At 41.4% G+C, this 22,829-nt stretch overlaps 1 protein-coding gene across 1 annotated transcript in view; it reads left to right on the top strand.

Annotated features, from left to right (window-relative positions):
• The window catches only part of CHN2 (chimerin 2), a 338,827-nt gene that overhangs the window by 191,058 nt on the left and 124,940 nt on the right, over positions 1-22,829 (top strand). The window contains exons 4-5 of the mRNA XM_055590490.1: positions 15,450-15,481; positions 19,838-19,951. Of these exons, the coding sequence (XP_055446465.1) occupies positions 15,450-15,481; positions 19,838-19,951 (146 nt within the window). The remainder of the gene's footprint in view (positions 1-15,449; positions 15,482-19,837; positions 19,952-22,829) is intronic.

Below are 22,829 nucleotides of genomic sequence, written 5' to 3'. Positions count from 1 at the left end.
GAATAGTCTGGGAAACCCAACTAAGTTGTTTTGACCACATGGCAGTGGAGAGCCAGTGAAGGCTTTGCAGTAACATGATGAGATTTACATCTTCTTCCTCACTGTGAAAGATAAATTGGAGGATGATTAACGTATGGGCAAGAAGACCTGTAAAAAGACAATTTCAGCAGTCCGGGTGGATAAATAGTACAGCAAACATGGGGAGAAAGCAGGAGCATTTAGAGAGCAGTTAAAGAACTACATCCAATGAACAGGACTTAATGACTTTGGGGTTGGGAAGGAGGAAGGAGGGGAAGTTTTGTTTCCAACCCAGAAGTCAGGGCAAAGTTTCAAAGCAACATGCTGTGAGGGGTGGAGACCCACAGAGTAAAGGATTTAAATATTAGTTCACATATATGTATCTCATGATGGATATTCTTGTTGTTCTGTTGTGCCTGACTCTTTGTGACCACATGAACAGCAGCATGCCAGGCTTCCCTGTTCTTCACAATCTCCTGGAGCTTGCTCAAACTCATGTCCATTGAGTCATGATGCCATCCAACCATCTCATCCTCTGTCATCCCCTTCTCCTCTTGTCCTTAATCTTTCCCAGCATCAGGGTCTTTTCCCTGATGCTCTTCTCATCAGGTGACCAAAGTATTGGAGTTTCAGCTTCAGCATCAGTCCTTCCAATGAATATTCAGGGTTGATTTCCTTTAGGATTGCCTGGTTTGATTTCCTTGCAGTCCAAGGGACTCTCAAGAATCTTCTCCAGCGCCACAGTTCAAAAGCATCAATTCTTCACCACTCAGCCTTCTGTATGGTCCAACTCTTAACATCCATAGCTTTGACTGGATAGACCTTTGTCGGCCAAGTGATGTCTCTGCTTTTTAATACACTGTCTAGGTTTGTCACAACTTTTCTTCCAAGGAGCAAGTGTCTTTTAATTTTATGGCTACAGTCACCATCCACAGTGATTTTGGAGCCCAAGAAAATAAAGTCTGCCACTGTTTCCATTTTTTCCCCATCTATTTGCCGTGAAGTGATGGGACCGGATGCCATGATCTTTGTTTTCTGAATGTTGAGTTTTAAGCCAGCCTTTTCACTTTGTACTTTCACCTTCATCAAGAGACTCTTTGGTCCTCTTCACTTTTTGCCATTAGGGTGGTGTCATCTGCATATATGAGTTTACTGATGTTTCTCCTGGCAATCTTGATTCCAGCCTGTGCTTCATCACATGATGTAGTCTTCACGTAAGTTAAATAATCAGGGTGACAATATACAGCCTTGACATACTCCTTTCCCAGTTTTGAATCAGTTCATTGTTCTGTGTCTGGTTCTAACTGTTGCTTCATGACCTGCATACAGGTTTCTCAGGAGGCAGGATATTCTTAAGTATGTCTTAAATTTTTTCTTTAGTGTTTTTCATATTTTTTATAACTTTTCCAAGGGTGGAGGGAGGTGGGTTCCCTTATTAATCTTATTGAGTTGTTAGTCTGTTTAGTTTTGCATTTATCTGAGCTATTTCCCTGAGTAGCTAGAGGTATTTCTGTCTTTTCTTAAAAGCTACTCTTATCAGTATTATCAAAAACAAGTACTCCCTCTTACCTTGGTTTTACTCCATTTTGTGTCTTTCAAGTATTTGTTGCTTATTTGCATTTTAGTTTAAAAAACTGTTTTAATAACCTTCCTTGGGAATACTCGAGTCCAGAGTTCTTTTAGTTTAAGGTAGCATTATAGATGTGTTGGGTGTGCCTGTGTCTTGTAGGATGCTTCCCACGATGCCTGGGCTCTCCACTCGCTGGACGCCAGTAGCATCCTCCTGCTAGTCCTGACAATCAAAATTGTCTCTAGATATGGCCAAATATCCCCCGGGGCATAAAAACACCTACCCCCCAGTTGAGAACCACTGGTCTAAGAAAAATCTTTTACTTTTTATTTGTTCTAATATTACCACTTGTTTTAAAAGGTAGCTCAGTGGTAAAGAATCTATCAATGCAGGAGATGTGGGTTCAATCCTTGAGTCAGGAAGATCCCCTGGATAAGGGAATGGCAGCTCACTCCAGTATTCTTGCCTGGGAAATCCCATGGACAGAGGAGCCTGGCAGGCTACAGTCCATGGAGTCTCAAAGAGTCGAACACAACTGAGCAACTGAACACACGCACACATATTTTAAAACCATAATCCCTGGGAAAACATAGGGTAAAAAGGAAAGAAGACAGAAAACAAGCCAAATGAATGGGAACTATTTTGATCCTGAGCATCCAACCTGGTATTGTGTGCATCTACGAGTTAGCAGAATGTTTATAGCAAGTTTCTAAGGAGCCTGACTTGTGGTTACTTACATAACTTAGCAAAACCATTGGTAATCTTTTAAGGAGGTTTATTACAGAAAGTCTGGCTGGTAGATTTTTTAATAATACACTCTAATCAAGACAGGAAGTAAAGCACCTCATTAGTGCCCCATAAAAATCCTGGAGAGTTTAAAGTAATTCCATGAGGAAAACTAAAGAAAAGAAAGGGAGATTTCAAGTTTACTCAATTTTCATTCTATACTATGTGATCTGACCACAGGATGTAAATTTCTTTTTTTAATTAGTTAATTGTTATTGAAGTTTAGTTGCTTTACAATGTGTTAGTTTCTGCTGTATAGCAAAGTGAATCAGCTGTACATATACATATATTCCCTCTTTGTCCCCACAAAGCATTGAGTTCCCTGTGTTATACAGTAGGTTCTCATTAGTTATTTTATACATAGTCATAAATATATATATATATATATATATATATATATATATATATATATAATGTCAATCCCAATCTCCCAATTCATTGCATTCCCTCTTTTCCCCTTTGGTGTCCATACATTTGTTCTCTCCATCTGTGTCTCTATTTCTGCTTTGCAAACAGGTTCATTTATACCATTTTTCTAGCTTCTACATACATGTGTTAATAAACAATATTTATTTTTCTCTTTCTGACTTACTTCACTTTGTATGACTGTCTCTAGGTCCATCCACATCTCTGCAAATGGCACAGTTTTGTTCCTTTTTATGGCTGAGTAATGTTCCACTGTGTATATGTACCACATCTTCTTTATCCATTCATCTGTCAATGGACAGTTAGGTTGTTTCCATGTCCTGGCTATTGTAAATAGTGCTGCAATGAACACTGGAGTACAAGTATCTTTTGTAATTATGGTTGTCTGTGGGTATATGCCTAGGAGTAGGATTGCTGGGTCATATGGTAGTTCTATTTTTACTTTTTTAAGGAACCTCCATACTGTTTTCCATAGTGCCTGTATAAGTTAACATTCCCACCACCTTTGTAAAGGAGTTCCCTTTCCTCCACACCCTCTCCAGCATTTATTGTTTGTAGATTTTTTTGATGACGGCCATTCTGACTGGTATGAGGTGATACCTCATTGCAGTTTTGATTTGCATTTCTCTAATAATTAGTGATGATGAGCATCTTCTCACAAAGAATATAAAATTTCAGTACCTGCATTTTATTTCTCTCCCTTTCATAGAGATCTTTGATTTCTAATTAGAAGGAAATTACCCAAATTTATTTTTTCCTGAATGAAGTTGCCCCAGTATCACCAGTACAAATCCCCCCATCAAAAACCTTTCTCCCACACTTGATCTGTACCTCAGAGAATCTAGCAGTCTAGCGGCCCTGTGTAGGAGGTTGCTAAATTGGGTTTTTAAATTATTTCTATTAAGCAAAAACTTAACACAGACCAGCTGCTGGGGGATTATAAAAGCTTTGGTGTTTTTTTTTTCAATAATTGGAAACCTTGTTTACAGAGGGCTCACAATATTCTTTAAATGCCTTTGTGTTAAATATAAAAGAACTTGTGTTTATCTAGGCAATGATACTCTGACTGTAAAGCCAGCTCGTTTAAGGATTACGCTTCCTCTCTCACTATGCAGCTGTCACCCTACTGTTCTTTCAAGCTTTGCAAAATGCTGAAGATTCTTTCTTAAAATTAGAAGAGTGAATTGGAAAACAAAACAAGTAGTTTGGAATACATCTAATTCTAAATCCCACAGAAATCTTTGAGAGACCCAAAATGTCACTATATCTAGGCAAATTTATTCCAAGTTCTCATGTGTTAACTCATTGACAGAATTCAGTTCATTCCAAAGGAATTTAGGTGCTCAGTGCTGGCAAAAGAAAAATCAAGGACAACTCAGGTAATTTAGTCTGAAGCTAGACTGTAGAACTTTGCTAGTCAATGAAGGCGTCCACGTGGATTGTCATCTGCTCTGGAGAAGACGGGAAGTACAGTGGTTAAAGGTGTGTGTGCTGAGTCCTAAGCCACTTACTAGATCTGTGACCTCAAGCTAGTTGTTTAGGGACTCTCTGAAAAATAAGTGTGCTCACTTCCCTCACAGGGTTGTTTGGAGGCTTAAATGAGAAAATACATGAAACCCTAAGGACAGCTCCTGGCAAAGAGTTGTTATTCATTCATTCAGTCGTGTCTGAACTCCAAACAATCCTGGCAAAGAGTAGCCTTTCAATGAGGGTTAGCCTGTTACCATAATGTTCCAAGTCCCATTGTTTTTCATATGTATTATTTCATCTAACCTTTGGAACAGCCTTATTAAAATAGTATATTTTTATAACTCTAGTTTTATTGAAAATCGAGAGAAATGAGATGCAAAGAAGTTTAATAACCCACTCAGGGTCACACAGCAATTGAATTGACAGCAGGGCTCTGTGTTCATAATCTCTGTCTCATTCTGCAAACATTTAATGAGTACAGGCACCCTTTGCTCTCAGAACAATCACTCTCCGAATATTTGCTATAATGACTCACAAAAGCTTTTGGCCAAAATCAGTCTCCCAGTTAAAAAGCTGCTATCACAAGTTCTCCTATGTGGGACAGCTTCTAAACTTCCACGTGTACATGACTCCCCTTCAAAATGCACATTCTGCATTTCTCACGGGCTCCAAGGTGATGCCAATGCTGCTGCTCCGCAGGTCATACTTTGAGCAGCAGGGAAGCTAGATGATGGAAGAGGGGCTCCTTCAGACCTCAGAGCCCTCCTGATTGGCCTCCTGTTTAAACATGCATGCTAAGTTGCTTCAGTCATGTCCAACCCCTGGCAACCCCATGGACTGTAGCCCACCAGGCTTCTCTGTCCATGGAGGTTCTCCAGATAAGAATCCTGGAGTTGGTTGCCATGTGTTCCTCCAGGGAATCTTCCCTACCCAAGGATCGAACCCATGTCTCCTGCGGCATCTGTAGGCAGATTCTTTACCACTGAGCCACGGGGGAAGCCCCCTTGATTACACATACTGAACATTATATTCATAACTCTCCCCACTTCTCCCCTGAAGGTTTAGTTCCTCAGTACTTGTTTAGGCCAGGTACCTTGGGGCACTACCAACTCAGGTCTAATTTAGATAGTATCTTTCAAATCTGCAGTAGTATCTCATTGTTTATGATAGAATATGCTCAGTATAGAAGGATAGTAAAATTCCTGTTCCATTCAACCATGGACTGCACACAAACGTACCTAGTCATTATGTTAAGAAGTGTTAAACAATTTTATAATTAGTGTTTAAATATTTCATATTATGCAGAAATTCTTAAATTGTTATATATTTAAAGCATTTTAGTAATGTCTGGGACATTGATATTTTTGGATGTTTTACAAATGAATTATTATTTTTTCCATTTAAAACAGTAGGATATAGACTCTTGTTATTTGAAACTCTAGTGACCAACACATTTTTAGAAATGGATTAGGTTCAGATAACAAGAGGTGCCTGCATTCACTCTGTGCCAGACATCGGGTGGAATTCTAGGAATACAATGGTGACGAAGACAAAAATAGCTGCTTAAAAAAACTCACAGAATAGTTAGAGAAGAAACAAGCAAGTTAAGATTTAAAATATGGTAGGATGTCAAGTTTTTCAGCAGAGATAGGTAGAAGGAGCTTTAAGAGCATGGAAAATAATGGGCCTGCCTCTTTCTTTGGTACACAGGAGGCTCTTTCTGGATACCAATAATAGCTAATACCCATTGCATATCTAGGTACTCCAGGCACTGTTGCAAGCATGATGCGTGTATTTACTCATTTAATTATGAAAACAACTTAATGAAGCAGATACTTTTGTTACCATCTCCATTTTAAAGATGAGGAAACTGAGGTACAGAGAAGTTAGTAACCTGCTTATGAACACACTGATATGGCCTTAAAGCCAGGCAGTCTGAGTCTAGAGCCTGCCCTTCCAAGCATCTTGTGATCCACCTTTATTTTATTAAATAAAGTTCAGGATCTTAAAGGAAGAACATACCAAAAAATGATGGATGTGTTAGGGGTGCATTTCTAGAACTGTAAATGATTTGCTTTGATTGGAGCCTGTGATGGTCATGGGCTGATGAGGCCATGAGGTGAGAACCTATGACACTTGCCCTGGCTTCACACGTAGAGGAGCATATCATGGATCCTGTGGACCGGGCTGGACAGAACTAAAACCATCTTCAATAGTCACAGTGCTGGCACGAATTATGTATGAGCTATGATACACAGTTATGAAATAGTTTACTATATATTACATGAGTGTTGTCCCTTTCCAATCAGTCATCTTGGGAAGCTGTGCTTTTATTCCCCCAGCTTCGCATTGCTCAGAGTGCCCTGGGAATGCTTTTCTAAAGTACCTTTAGAACAAGTCATAGTGCACATCTTATTACTAGAAAACCATGCTTCATTTTTGTCTCCTATGGATTTCCTAGTTGGGTCACTCACCCTATTTACTAAATTTAGCTCTGAATAACTTTTGCCTGTTTGTTATAACAACATCTACTCTCAAATCCATTCTCAAAAAACAAATGTATGTTTCTATTTACCAGTGATTCTGAAACTTCAGTATATGCTTAAATATCATCCAGCGGGACTTCATTAAATAGCACATCAAAGCCCCACCTTCAGTATTTCTGATTCAGTTCTTCTTAAAAAGGGATCAGGAATCTGCAACCTTTAACATGCATCCTAAAATTTCTGTTTTGAATGACCAGACCACACTTGGAGAGATGAAGCTGTTAGGATATTCAAGAGAAAGGGTAACAATTCTTAAGGCCAGTTCCAGAAAAGGAATTCCAAATGTGTTCTGATCAACAGTGATGTCAGTGGCAAATACTGCCCTCCTAGGGGGACTATTATCCAGCTGTTGTTCAGTTAGTAAGCCACATCCAGCTCTTTACGACCCATGGACTTCAGCACACCAGATTCCTCTCTCCTCCACTGTCACCTGGAATTTGCTCAAATTCATGTCCATTGAATCGGTGATGCTATGCAACCATTTATCTTCTGCATCCCCTTCTCCTTCTGCCCTCAATCTTCCCAGCATCAGATCTTTTCCAATGAGTTGGCTCTTTACATCAGGTGGCCAAAGTATTGGAGCTTCAGCTTCAGCATCAGTCCTTCCAATGAATATTCAGGGTTGATTTCCTTTAGAATTGACTGGTTTAATCTCCTTGCTGTCCAAGGGACTCTCAAGAGTCTTCTCCAGCGCCAATTCTTTGGCATCCGAAGCATCAATTCTTTGGCATTCAGCCATCATTATGGTCCTACTCTCACATCCATAGATGACTACTGGAAAAACCATAGCTTTGACTAGACAGATTTTTGTCAGCAAGGAGATGTCTCTGCTTTTTAATACACTGTCTAGGTTTGTCATAGCTTTCCTTCCAAGGAGCAAGTGTCTTTTAATTTCATGGCTACAGTCACCAGCCACAATGATTTTGGAGCCCAAGAAAATAAAATCTGTCACTGTTTCTACTTTTCCCCTTTCTATTTGCCATGAAGATGGGATCGGATGCCATGATCTTAGTTTTTAGAATGGTGAGTTTCAAGCTAGCTTTTACATCTCCTCTTTCACTCTCATCAAGATGCTCTTTAGCTCCTTTTCACTTTCTGCTGTTAGAGTGGTATCATACATATCTGAAGTTGTTGATATTTCTCCCAGCACTCTTGATTCCAGCTTATGATTCACCCAGAGTGGTATTTCACATAATGTACTCTGCATAGAAGTTAAATAAGCCGGGTAACAATATATAGCCTTGTCATAGTTCTTTTCCAGCTGTGAACCAGTCCATTGGTCCATGCCCAGTTCTAACTGTTGCTTCTTATACAGGTTTCTCAGGAGACAGGGAAGGTGGTCTGGTTCTCCCATCTCTTTAAGAATTTTTAAGTTTGCTGTCAAAAACGTTGACTTTTTCACAGATTGAAAAAGTTGGCTTAAAACTCAACATTCAGAAAATGAAGATCATGGCATCTGGTCCCATCACTTCATGGGAAATAGATGGGGAAACAGTGGAAACAGTGTCAGACTTTATTTTTGGGGGCTCCAAAATCACTGCAGATGGTGACTGCAGCCATGAAATTAAAAGACGCTTACTCCTTGGAAGGAAAGTTATGACCAACCTAGATAGCATATTCAAAAGCAGAGACATTACTTTGCCAACAAAGTTCTGTCTAGTCAAGGCTATGGTTTTTCCTGTGGTCATGTATGGATGTGAGAGTTGGACTGTGAGGAAAGCTGAGCGCTGAAGAATTGATGCTTTTCAACTGTGGTGTTGGAGAAGACTCTTGAGAGTCCCTTGGACTGCAAGGAGGTCCAACCAGTCCATTCTGAAGGAGATCAGCCCTGGGATTTCTTTGGAAGGAATGATGCTGAAACTCCAATACTTGGGCCACCTCATGCGAAGAGCTGACTCACTGGAAAAGACTCTGATGCTGCGAGGGATTGAAGCAGGAGGAGAAGGGGACGACAGAGGATGAGATGGCTGGATGGCATCACTGACTCGATGGACATGAGTCTGAGTGAACTCCGGGAGTAGGTGATGGACAGGGAGGCCTGGTGTGCTGCGATTCATGGGGTCGCAAAGAGTTGGACACGACTGAGCGACTGAACTGAACTGAACTAACAGAGTCAAAGGCTTTAATCTAGGCAATGAAGTAAAAGTATACGTTTTTTTGAAACTCCTTTACTTTCTCTTTGATCTAACAAATGTTGGCAATTTGATTTCTGGTTGCTGTGCCTTTTCTGAACCCAGCTTGTACATCTGGAATTTCTCAGTTCATATGCTACTGAAGGCTAGCTTGAAGGATTTTTAGCATACCCTTGCTAGCATGTGAACTGAACACAATTGTACAGTAGTTGGAACATTTTTTGGCATTGCCCTCTGAGATTGGAATAAAAACTGACCTTTTCCAGTCTTGTAACCACTGCTAAGTTTTCCAAATTTGCTGACATATTGAGTGCAGCACTTTAACAGCATCATGAAATTATGAAATAATTTAGGATTGAAAAAGCTCAGCTGGAATTCTGTAACCTCCATTAGCTTTGTTCATAGTAATGCTTCCTAAGCCCCAATTGACCTCACACTCCAGGATATCTGGCTCTAGGTGAGTGGCCACACCCTCATGGTTATCCAGGTCATTAAGACCTTTTTTGTATAGTTCTTCTGTGCATTCTTGCCACCTCATCTTAATATCTTCTGCTTCTGTTAGGTCCTTGCCATTCTGTCCTTTTTCTCACTCATCCTTGTCAGAAATGTTCCCTTGATATCTCTAATTTTCTTGAAGAGATCTCTGGTCTTTCCCTTTCTGTTGTTTTCCTCTATCTCTTTGCATTGTTCATTTAAGAAAGGGAGGGAGGTGGAAGGGGGTACAGGATGGAGGGGACAAATGTATGCCTATGGCCAATTCATATTGATGTATGGCAAAACCATCACAATATTGTAAAGTAATTATCTTCCAATTAAAATAAATAAATTTAAAAAAAGAAGGCCTTCTTATCTCTCTGAAACTTATCTCTCTGAAACTCTGCCTTCAGTTGGGTATATCATTCCCTTTCTCCCTTGCCTTTTGCTTCTCTTCTTTCACAGCTATTTGTAAAGCCTCCTCAGATAACCACTTTGACTTCTTGCATTATTTTTTCCTTCGGGATGGTTTTGGTCACTGCTTCCTGCACAGTGTTACAAACTTCATCCATAGTTCTTCAGGCACTCTGTCTACCAGATATAATCCCTTGAATCTGTTTGTCATTTCCACTGTATAATCATAAGGGATTTGATTTAGGTCATACCTGAATGATCTAGTGGTTCTCCATACTTTCTTTAATTTAAGCCTGAATTTTGCAATAAGGACCTCATGATCTGAGCCATAGTCAGCTCCAGCTCGTTTTTTACTGATTGTATAGTGCTTCTCCATCTTTGGCTGCAAAAAACATAATCAATCTGATTTCGGTATTGACTATCTGGTGATGTCCATGTGTAGAGTCGTCTCTTGTGTTGTTGGAACAGGGTGTTTGCTATGACCAGTGCATTCTCTTGACAAAACTCTGTTAGCCTTTGCCTTGCTTCATTTTGTACTCCAAGGCCAAACTTGCCTTTTATTACTCCAAGTATCTCTTAACTGCCTACTTTTGCGTTCCAGTCCCCTATGATAAAAATGATATCTTTTTTGGTGTGAGTTCTAGAAGAGGTTGTAGGTCTTCATAGAACCAGTCAACTTCAGCTTCTTCAGCATCAGTGGTTGGGGCATAGACTTGGTTTATTGTGATGTTGAATGATTTACCTTGGAAATGAACCGAGATCATTCTGTCATTTTACAGATTGCACTCAAGTACTGCATTTCAGACTCTTTTGTTGACTATGAGTGCTACTCCATTTCTTCTAAGGGATTCTTGCCCACAGTAGTAGATATAATGGTCATCTGAATTAAATTTGCTCATTTGCATGGATTTTGGGCTTCCCTAATAGCTCAGTTGGTAAAGAATCCACCTGCAATGTAGGAGACCTGGGTTTGATCCCTGGGTTGGGAAGATCCCCTAGAAAAGGGAAAGACTACCCACTCCAGTATTCTGGCCTGGAGAATTCCATTGATGGTATAGTCCGTGGGGTCGCAAAGAGTCAGAGACGACTGAGCGACTTTCGCTTCACATCGATTTTAGTTCAGTGATTCCTGCTACTGCTACTGCTAAGTCACTTCAGTCGTGTCCGACTCTGTGTGACCACATAGATGGCAGCCCACCAGGCTCACCCGTCCCTGGGATTCTCCAGGCAAGAACACTAGAGTAGGTTGCCATTTCCATCTCCAGCGCATGAAAGTGAAAAGTGAAAGTGAAGTCGCTCAGTCCTGTCGGACTCTTAGCAACCCTATGGGCTGCAGCCTACCAGGCTCCTCCGTCCATAGGATTTTCCAGGCATGAGTACTGGAGTGGGGTGCCATGGCCTTCTCCTAAGATGTCGATATTCAATTTTTCCATCTCCTGCCTGTCTACATCCAATTTACCTTAATTCATGGACCTAACATTCCAGGTTCCTATGCAATATTGTTCTTTACAGCATCAGACTTTACTTTCACCACCAGACATATTCACAACTTTCTGCGTTGGTCCAGCCTCTTCATTCTTTCTGGAGCTATTTGTAATTATCCTCTGCTATTCCCCAGTAGCATATTGGACACCTTCCAACCTGGGGGGCTCATCTTCCAGTGTCATATCTTTTTGCTTTCATACTATTCATGGGGTTCTCCTGGAAAGAATACTGGAGGGTTTTGCCATTTCTTCCTCCAGTGGACCATGTTTTGTCAGAACTCTTCATCATGACCCATCCATCTTGTGTGGCCCTGTACAGCATAACTCATAGTTTCTTGAGTTACACAAGCACTTTCGCCAGGATAAGGCTGTGATCCATGAAGGAGAGTCTCCTGTAGATGGTCCTTATTTAGAGAATGATGTTCAGTTATACTTATTTAAAAAAAAAAAATCAGCCACCATTTTGCACAGTCACGCCACATAACCAAAGTCACTTGTGTCTTGGGGAGTACCCATTTCAGGAGTGTGTTTGCTCACTGGTTGGCTTAGTATCCTCCTTTTGCAAAGAGTGGTGCTCCTTTCAGAACCAGGTGGATCATGAAAGGATCCAGCATTGGAAGATGGAGCAAAATGCCCACAAATTATTACTTTTTTCCTAAGAAGGTTGGACTTCTTTCACTTCTGAAACTGGATCACTAAACCCCAGAGCCAGTCACACTCACAGTGACCAGCTTCACCAGTGTGATGGGCTGTCCAGCTTTAGCCGTTGTCCTGGCAGGCGACTTCCCTTCATGTTGGGATACGTAGTGTTTTTGTCCCTTCCTGAATTCATGTGACTACCTAAATTAGCCCTCCATTTTTCTCAAGTTTGCCTAATTTTAACGACATAATTCTCAATGAAAACGGAGGAATTTCAGAGCTGCTTTACTTATTATTTATCAATTGTCCTTTGTCTCGTTCACTGAAGAGAATCTCATACACCAGAAATTGAAATTCAATGCTATGGCTTCTTTAATAAAACAAATCTGTGTTTCACAGGTACATCATGATCCCATCAGTGTTTAATATGAAGCAGTGCCTGGGGCAGAGTGAGGCCCCTTTAAGGCAGTACTCGGTCACAAGGAGGACGTTACTGTAGTCAGATCCCTTGTCCCTCAGAGCCCTGATGTCAGCTGACTGTGTTTTGTCAGGGTCTGAGGATCCAAAATGATCCATCTTAAAAAATGTGGATATTCTATGATTTCTCTGGCATCATTTAACTTAAATTTATCTCTTGACTGCTCAAAAGTTCAGTGAGAGGCGGAGAGAAAGACTATGTTTAGATTCCTGTGAGCAAAAAGTTTAGGAAAAGGAAGAGGCGATTGTTACAGCTTTTTATCCCAGTCATTATTTCTCTCTTTAACACTAACGAGGACAGCTATATTTTCTTTACGAGCTACAGAGACAACACCAGGAAGAGAGATTGAATCAGATCACTATCAAAACAGCCGGGACAGTGGGAGCCGTGATTGAATGTCTGTCCACATCCTCTGTCTTCACTCTCTCTTACTTCCACCTTTCCTCTCCGCCATGTGTGGCTTTGCCAGATTTAGAAGGAAAAAAAAAGAAATGAAAACAGGGTATCTAGATAAATTTGAATTTCAGACAAATGAAGAATAGTATTTTAGTACACATTTTGTGCGATATTGGGTGCCTATTCCATGATGGTATTCCACGTGGAGTCTCTCCCACACGATTCAGTGCTTTTGTTTTATTTTCTTGCAGTTTTCATATGCAGATTTGTTCTTCAGTTGGGTCAAAGGGTCCTTCAGGCAGGATCTTATCTGGTGTTTCTCAAGGCACCCTAGATATTGACTTCCCTATTTAGGGGCCTATGTTAGATTTTTCAAAAGTTACCTTCTACAGCAAGTACAGAACACCCCTGAGCTCTTTATATATTTCCTCTCATATCTCTGAGGTCATTACTTCATGAACAATGACCAGGCTGAGCACAGAGCTCTGAGCATAAGTGTGCTGTGTATTTTTGAGTGATAGATGAACTGAAAGCAATTTGTTGTCTTAAGAGGCAATTAAATTAACTTACCTGCATGCCAGGAGTTAGTAGTAAGCTCTATCTGCCATGCTATCCATCTGGGAAGTTAGGTTAATTACTCTTCCCTTTTGGAAAGATAAGAGGATGGAGGAAGGGAATGAGGTTGGGAGCTATACCTAGTTTTGTAAACATATGTCCTAAGAGTAGGAAAGAACTGAGAAAGCTAATGTTGTTGCTAAGTCGCTTCAGTCGAGTCCAACTCTGTGCGACCCCAGAGACCGCAGCCCACCAGGCTCCCTCGTCCCTGGGATTCTCCAGGCAAGAACACTGGAGTGGGTTGCCATTTCCTTCTCCAATGCAGGAAAGTGAAAAGTGAAAGTGAAGTCGCTCAGTCGTGCCTGACTCTTAGTGACCCCGTGGACTGCAGCCCACCAGGCTCCTCCGTCCATGGAATTTTCCAGGCAAGAATACTGGAGTGGGGTGCCATCGCCTTCTCCAGAGAAAGCTAATAGAATGATGTAAATGACAAAATGTGCAACTCACATTCAAAAGCTTCCTAGTATGTACAGTCATGGTACACATCAGATAACAAGGTGCCTTTTTACATACTTTGTGCTTCGATTAATGCTATTATTTAGATCATCCTTTGTAAGTGACACCTAGCAGGCTTCAAACCTTAAAGATTAAGAGTGATGAATGCCCTCTCTTGGTTCAGTGCTTTTCAAGTGTAAAATGCACAGAAGAGTGAACACATATTTAGATATGTCTAGATAATTAGTTTTATGCCAGCCTGGCTTGCCCAAGGCAGGCTTGTCAAGATGGTCCCCTGGCCCCCCTTTTGAAACTTCCTCTAGTGCATAGCTCCCTACTGCCCATTTCAGTTTAGTTCAGTCGCTCAGTCGTTTCTGACTCCTTGTGACCTCATGAACTGCAGCATGCCAGGCCCCCCTGTCCATCACCAACTCCCAGAGTTTACCCAAACTCATGTCCATTGAGTCGGTGATGCCATCCAATCATCTCATCCTCTTGTTGTCCCCTTCTCCTCCTGCCTTCAATCTTTCCCAGCATCAAGGTCTTTTCAAATGAGCCAGCTCTCCGCATCAGGTCCCCTGCATCATTTGAAGGGTAGAGGTAAGCTAGGAAACTGCCTTCAGATACCACCACTCTGTCCTGCTGAGAAAACTGCCCATTTGACTATACACAGAAATGACTGTAAATGAAATAGCTGCCCAGCTCATATTCTACTTTAGCAAATAAACATGAACTTGCTGTTTATAAGCATCAATGAAAATCTATAACTTCTTGTAGCTCTACATATCCTCAGTGTCCCTGGAATCAGCCTAGAAGAATAAAAGCAGAATATGGGAATTCATGTTAATTTCTCACCAACTCCAACACCTTTAACCTAAGAAAACAAAGTTCATACAAAAGTAGATTATCACATATATGTGGTAGAAATCCAGTGTGATTACCCCAAGGCTCAAGATATGATTGAAAAATCTTTTCTGGAATATTTATGCTTTTCAGTCAACTCATAAATCTTATCCTCCAAAGTTTATACCTCTGATGTCAAATGAATTTTAGCCCATTAGCCATTTGTTGAAAAAATGTTAGGATGTAGGTTTTATCTGTAAAGAGACCAAATTAAGCTTATTTTTTAATCCTGGTGTACACCCCATTTTTATTATAACCAAATAATGAAACAATTAGAGGAAGATTGAAATAAATATTTATGTTTTATTCATGCTAGAAGTAGTTATTCTCTCCTTCAGGATGAAGCCTTGTAATACTGTTATCAATTCCTTAATATTAAAATAAGCCTCATTTTATTTCCTTTGAACATTTTTTTATTGGATGTTTGAGTTTGGGTGGGAATGAGCCTAATTATTAGAGAAATATGGCAATTCTAGATCATTTTTACTCAAGAAAGTTGAGTGTGTTGGTTAACTCCAGAATGTCTTAGGTCTCTGATTTGGGGAATAAAAACTGTAATAAAATTATTTCCAGGACTCTAGCTCTGTTTATTTGAATAGTAGTTTTATCTATCTGATTTGAATTCAAATGCATTATTAATGCTTTTTTTCTTTTTTAATATAGGTGGAAAACAGACCAAAATATTATGGAAGAGAGTATGTATTCTGCTATTCATTGTTTTAATAACATAATAAGAAGTCATTTTCATATGTCATTTAAATATTAAATATTAAAAATTTTCCAATATATAGTCTTCATCAAATATCCATTGTGCAAGAGTTTAATAATAAGGATAAATGCAATCAGATCCTTTTGTATTGAATTTTTCTTATAATATTCAGGTGTTTGCCTTTCACAAATGTGGGAGGATCACTATCTCCTGCTACATCCAGTTCTTTTCACAAAAGCAGCCACTGAGTGCCTGGAAGTATTTGAAACATAAGGCAGCATTTTCCATAGTTGTGGCTCTCTTAGTCTTTCATCTCACTTTCTACCTCAATACCATATAAACAGCTCGAGTCAAAGACTGTAAACTGAGGCCGAGTTCCTGGCTTTCCCGCACCTCAGTAAGTGCAGCACTCAGGAAAGTCATCCCATTTCCTTGCAGTCTCATAAAACCAAAATGATGATTTCTCTTGATGTGGATCTATTAGCCAAATTACCTTAATACCATAATTATGATTTCCCCCATTTTCCTCTTAATTTCATCTCTTGTTTTACTTTCTGAGAAACCTACTGCAAAGCAAATATGCATTACCATAAAAACAACTAGCAGGCTGGGGCTGTGGCCTTGTGCACAGCTCACAGCAGGCAGAACTGCCCAGCACAGAGTCAGGGTAGTTACATAGTTCACTCTTCTTCCCACGTCCAACCTGGAGGCATTCAGAGGCAAAGTCTCTTTCAAGTCCACCGACCAAACTAAAACCTCCTTCCTCTATTCCCTGACCCATCAGAGCTTCACTCTTGTGATTAATGATGCTATTATTTGTCCCAGTTCAGCAGCTACTTCCTAATTGCCATGGCTGCATTTCTGAACCTTCCTACTGGGCCTTGAAAATTCAGCTAGGGGTTCTGGAGTACCTGCCTGGACCATTGGCCTCCTCTCTTCCACCCCACATCGCTAACAGTCAACCTGGATATAAGATGACTTTTTTTTCTTTAGTATACTGTTTTGGATTTTACTCTAGAACAACACCAAAAATAAAGAATTAAAAAAGAAAATGAAAACCTAATATATACTTCTAAAATAGAACACTTTTGTACATGAATTCCAAAAGGAACTCTATTCATTGTCTTTTCCTTTTTTGCATAAAACTTTTATTGAATAACCTCCTAGTTCTCATCCTCAAACCCCCATCCACATAAACTGTATAGTGAGAGGAGACCAAAGAAACCACAAAAAAGAACATTTGCTGTTAGAGGGAAGTTAGCTTAAAAACTTCAGATTCTGTGTTTCCCTTTCTTTCTTTTTTTTTTTTTAATTTTATTTTATTTTTAAACCTGAAACACTGTATTAGTTTTGCTAAACATCAAAATGAATCTGCCACAGGTATACATACGCTCCCCATCCTGAACCCCCCTCCCTCCTCCCTCCCCACACCATTAAATTCCATTCAAAATATAAGATATGCTCTATTCAGGAAACATTTGTACATATTTTTTTCTTAGAAAGAATCACAATAAAGTGTGGACAATGGGTATCATTAGTGAAAAGGGAATTTGTATTTTTCTACTGTTTATATTTTTATTTCTTTTGTGCCTTTTAATTTTCCCACTGTGGATAGGTATTACTTCAGTTTTTAAAAAGTTAAACGATACCTAATTAACTGGGGAAAATTAAAGCACAGGGATCGAACCCAAGTCTCCCGCATTGCGGGCAGATTCTTTACCAGCTGAGCTACAAGGGAAGCCCAAGAATACTGGAGTGAGTAGCCTATCCCTTCTTCAGTGGATCTTCCTGACCCAGGAATTGACCTAGGGTCTCCTGCATAGCAGGCGGACTCTTTACCAACTGCGCTATCAGGGAAGCCCGTATAGGAATTGACAATGTGGAAAATACCATAACCCACCATTAGAGAGAAGTATTGTTAACTTTTTTCCCTTCATCTCTTTCTTCCCAGTCTTTCTGCAGGCTTTCTTTTTGAAAAGTTGGGATCATTATTTATATATATATATACATATATATATATATATATATCTCTTTTAAATCTATCCCTAAAGGGGATGCTGAGCTGCACGCTGAGTCTTCAGGTGCACAAAATTGTTACTTCTTTCAAACAATTGAATTTATCTTAGTTTTTGACACTTGGCATCTGCTGCTGGCCATCCCTGAAACAAGGGAGTTTAAACGAAGCTGCTTCCTGGTTAGCCGCCTGTTGAGGATGCTCCTCCTCTCGTGGTTTTCGCCCTTCTCCGCCCAGAGAGTGGTCTGGGCCTGGGGTGTCCGGTTTCTCTGCCCTCCTCTGTGTGTGTCTCTTCCTGCCATGGTCATCCCCCCAACCCCCCGGCCCGTCCGGTTGTATCCTGGACATCCCAAGCCTTTGTCTTGTGGCACCAGCTTCTGCCCTTTCTGACTCTGATGTGGGAAACTTTCCAGTGCCCTCTGCTCTTCTACCCTCCCCAGGTCTGTCTGTCTGTCTCTCTTTCTGTCTCTCTGTCTCTCTCTCACTGGCCTAGTAACTGCAGACTGCCCTCAGGTCCCTGCTCAGACCATCTGTCCAGTCTTCTCCAGCCCCAGCTCTTGCTACAAACCAGGTCTCCAGTCTATGGGCATACCACCCTAAACGCGCCCAAGCTCGTCGTCAAAGGAGGCTTCTCCACCTCCCAACTCAGACCCACTGAGCCTGGGCTCTGGCCAGATTTCTCCCAATTTCCCTCCCAAATAACTGGGGACACTGGTCTCCTTTTGGGCAGTTTTGGGCAGGAGGATTACTCTTACATCACACAGTACGTTTATCCTCACCCCAGAAATGCACTGCTCCAAGACCTCCATGTGTGGGCTTTCAAGATTTAAAACCAAAATTTGAGAAGCCACAGCCCCTCTTTTTCCCAAGCTATCACTGCCCTAGACTTTTGAGAGTTGATTTGAGAACTCAAAGCCAGAACATTGGGACCTCGCTCCCCTAAGACTAAAGCTTCAGCTTGTAAGATCTAGCTGTACAGAATAGAAGGGAATTAGGACATAAAAATTGTGATACATGAACTTCCCTGGTGGCTCAGTGGTAAAGAATCTGCCTGCAATGCAGGAGGCACAGGATACTCGGGTTTGATCCCTGAGTTGGGAAGATCCCCTGGAAGAGGGCATGGCAACCCATTCCAGTATTCTTGCCTGGAGAATCCCATGGACAGAGGAGCCCGGCAGGCTATAATCCATAGGGTCACAAAGAGTTGGACACGACTGAAGCAACTTAGCATGCACCCATTGTGATAGGTATATTTTTTTTCCAAAAAATTATCCTGGTACATGTGTCCTGTAAATAATCTTTGCATTCCTGGGGAAAAACTTGTGTAGCTATTTCCCTTCCTTCCCTCTCCCTTCCAGGAAGGTAAAAGAGGATTATTTGTCCAGAAATTTTTTTCTCTAATTTATTCTTCCAAATTCTCTAAGATTGGGTAACCCTAGAAAGAGAATGTTGTTCCCTCTCCCAAGAGCCCAGGGCCCCTCGGTACCGACCTAACCCCGCAACTCAGCTCCCACCTTCCTCTGTAACACAGAATGATCAAATCTCTGAAAACAGGGTTGAGCCCCTGTTATTGTTTGAGGGTGACAGAGAGCCGACTGGTTGACTGTCCCTAACTGCTGTCCTGTTCTCTTCTCCCCTGGCATCACCATACACTCTCTAGGGCTCAGACATCCCTTCCAGAGTGAGGCAGTCTCTGGCTAAGCCTAAAATCCTACTGCATTTTCTACATGCATGTGTAGAATAGCAAGGGAAATAGCAAGGGAAAAAATAAACATTATCTTTTAAAACAGAAAAATAGGTACATTCTCCACCACACATCCTTAAGGATTGCTCTCAAAATTTAAAGAAGTGGAAGACTGTTCATGACTGCTGGCTATTCTTTCCAGCGAATGAGCCTCTTAAATGAACAGCACCCCACACCTGAAGTAAGCAGGGTGATAATCAGTATGTGTTCATTTGCAATCAGAATAATACATAGTGAGCGGGGAGCTAAATTGGTAAATGCTCTTTTGTTATTCCCCACGGTTAAAAGAGGAGTTGTAACCTGGCTTTTGGTTCTGACTTTAATTTTCAGCTTGTGAGGAAAGACAATAGCAGAAAGCCTGGTGGACTTGGCCTTCTTCCTTTTGTTTTGCATGTTATCTGTTTGGGTGCATGCTGGGAGGTGGGTCCAAGCCCATCTGGAACTATACATTAGTCACTTCCTTCTTCATTAAGGTGAGGAGCCGTAAATTCCAGGTGGTCCCACCATGTTTTTTAACCAGCTCTTTGTGGTCCATACTTGGTGTATGGTCTGTTCAGAACAAAGATGCTCTTGTCTCTTCTCAGGTTCCATGGTATCATCTCCCGAGAGAAGGCAGATGAGCTTCTTGGAGGCGTAGAGGGTGCCTACATTCTTCGAGAAAGCCAGCGCCAGCCAGGATGCTACACGTTAGCACTAAGGTAAACTCGATTATCCAGTTGCAACTGCTTTGCAAGCATTTACTTATTTTTCCCCTTTTTTTTAATTGTGGTAAAATATACATAACATCCAGGGCTTTCATGGTGGCTCAGCTGATAAAGAATCCACCTGGTTTGATTCCTGTGTTGGGAAGATCCCCTGGAAAAGGGATAGGCTACCCACTCCAGTATTCTTGGACTTCCCTGGTGGCTCAGATGGTAAAGAATCCACCCACAATGCAGGAGACCTGGGTTCCATCCCTGAGTTGGGAAGATCCCCAGGAGGAGGGCATGACAACCCTCTCCAGTATTCTTGCCTGGAGAATCCCGGTGGACCACAGGAGCCTGGCAGGGTACGGTCCATGGAGTTGCAAAGAATTGGACATGACTGAATGACTAAGCACAAGCACATACATAACATGCAATGTATCATTTTAATTATCTATAAGTGTGCAATTCATGGCATTAAGTATATTCTCAATGTTGTGCAGCCATCTCCACTATCATCTCCCAGAACTTTTTCTTCATCCCAAATAAAAACTCCATTAATCAGTTGTTCCCCATTTCCCCCTAATTATTTTTTTTTATTTTCATGTCATTTACAAAGTGCCCAGCAGCATATTACAGGCTTACATGTGTCCTGGGTCACAGATGTTATCGGTTGATGGACTCCAAGGCTCTGTTTATGCATGCACAATATTCTTGGGAGAATTATCTGCAAATTTAGTGCTTCTAGAGCTGCTTCTGCCTGAAACATCAAGCCAGTGAATTAAGACATACCTCTGCCTCCTTTTTCTGCACAAATTCTGTGCTCAGTTGTGTCTGATTCTTTGCAACCCCATGGACTGTAGCCCGCCAGGTTCCTCTGTCCGTGGCATTTTCCAAACAAGAATACTGGAAAGGGTTGTTATCTCCTCCTCCAGGGGATATCTTCCCGACTCAGGGATCTAACCTGCGTCTTTCTGCATTAGCAGGCTTCTTTACCTACTGAGCCATCTAGAAAGCTTGCCTCACTTCAATTCAATTCAGTTCAGTTGCTCAGTCGTGTCTAACTCTTTGCGACCCCATGAATCGCAGCACGCCAGGCCTCCCTGTCCAACACCAACTCCCGGAGTTCACTCAAACTCACGTCCATCGAGTCGGTGATGCCATCCAGCCATCTCATCCTCTGTCGTCCCCTTCTCCTCCTGCCCCCAGTTCCTCCCAGCATCAAGGTCTTTTTCAATGAGTCAACTCTTCGCATGAGGTAGCCAAAGTATTGGAGTTTCAGCTTTAGCATCAGTCCTTCCAGTGAATATTCAGGACTGATTTCCTTTAGGATGGACTGGTTGGACCTCCTTGCAGTCCAAGGGACTCTCAAGAGTCTTCTCCAACACCACAGTTCAAAAGCATCAATTCTTCGGCACTCAGCTTTCTTCACAGTCCAAGTCTCACATCCATACATGACCACAGGAAAAACTGTAGCCTTGACTAGATGGACCTTTGTTGGCAAAGTAATGTCTCTGCTTTTCAATATGCTATCTAGGTTGGTCATAACTTTCTTTCCAAGGAGTAAGCGTCTTTTAATTTCATGGCTGCAGTCACCATCTGCAGTGATTTTGGAGCCCCCCCAAAAAAAGTCTGACACTGTTTCCACTGTTTCCCCATCTATTTCCCATGAAGTGATGAGACCAGATGCCATGATCTTCATTTTCTGAATGTTGAGCTTTAAGCCAACTTTTTCACTCTGCACTTTCATCAAGAGGCTTTTTAGTTCCTCTTCACTTTCTGCCGTAAGGGTGGTGTCATCTGCATATCTGAGGTTATTGATATTTCTCCCAGCAATCTTGATTCCAGCTTGTGCAGCCCTTATCAAAAGTCTTCACCTCACATTGTGGGTGTGTGCCTGAACAAACATGCATTTGGTCCACTGGGTTCTCTCTGGAATCATATTGACCTATAGACCTCCCACTAGCGGTCATGACACTTCATGCTAGCAAGCCATCAGAACAGAGCTCTCATAAGCGCTTTACCATGAAATCACAGTATTAAAAATCATAGCACCCCAAAGGCATTGCCTTTACTGCACTTTCCTAACCTGCATCAAATATTTTATATCCTTCGATCCTCATGACAATCCTGCAAGGTTTGAGGAAAGTTTTCAATTTCAAAATCGGATTGTCTTCCAAAAGTTCATCTGTGAACTCTTTGGAATTAGGAAGCACTGTCTCTGTGGAAAAAAATGGTGTCAATGAAACACTTCCCAGGTCAACCCGCAAAGATGTGTTCAACCCACCATCTCGGTGTTGTGATTGTAGAACGATGCTTTCCCAGCTGCACTTGGGGATGTCATATCTTCAGTGATGTCATCATGAGGAAGCACTTCAAGAATAGCAAGTGCTCTAGGGATGCAAAGTTTTTTCTCAGCTTACCAGCATCCCCTGCAGCAGGAGCTGACAGTCCCATTGGGGAACCCAGAAGGGGCTGTGAGCTGTAGGACCAAGACCACGAGGGGACAATCAGCACTTAAAGGGGAGAACCCTAATGATTAAGTCTCTGTGATGCTGTCACTGATCCTCAAGCAAATTGTGCTGCACAGCTCCCCTGTTCCCCTTCTGCTGGACCAACTAGGGTGGAAGGCATGGGTGCTCTACTGATGATGGTCAAAGGTATAATAATAAAAGGACCCAAGGCCAGTGGTTATAACTTCCCACGCAGAGATAATTGCCTGGTAGAGGGGAGGGCGTGGAGGGGCATGGCTGGCTTCCATTAAGAAATTTTTAACGTATTTGTGAATCAGGCAGTACCCCATCTCTTCAAGTCTCAATTCCCTCAGCTGTGAAACAAGAATAATAATTGCACGTGTCTTGAAGGGTCTCCATGATAACCTAATGGGGGGAAA

The sequence above is a fragment of the Bubalus kerabau genome, chromosome 8 (genome assembly GCF_029407905.1).
Source record: "Bubalus kerabau isolate K-KA32 ecotype Philippines breed swamp buffalo chromosome 8, PCC_UOA_SB_1v2, whole genome shotgun sequence".
In the NCBI taxonomy this organism is placed as follows: Eukaryota; Metazoa; Chordata; class Mammalia; order Artiodactyla; family Bovidae; genus Bubalus; species Bubalus kerabau.
Note: the sequence above shows the minus strand (reverse complement) of the source record. Positions and strands in the feature narration are given on the sequence as shown.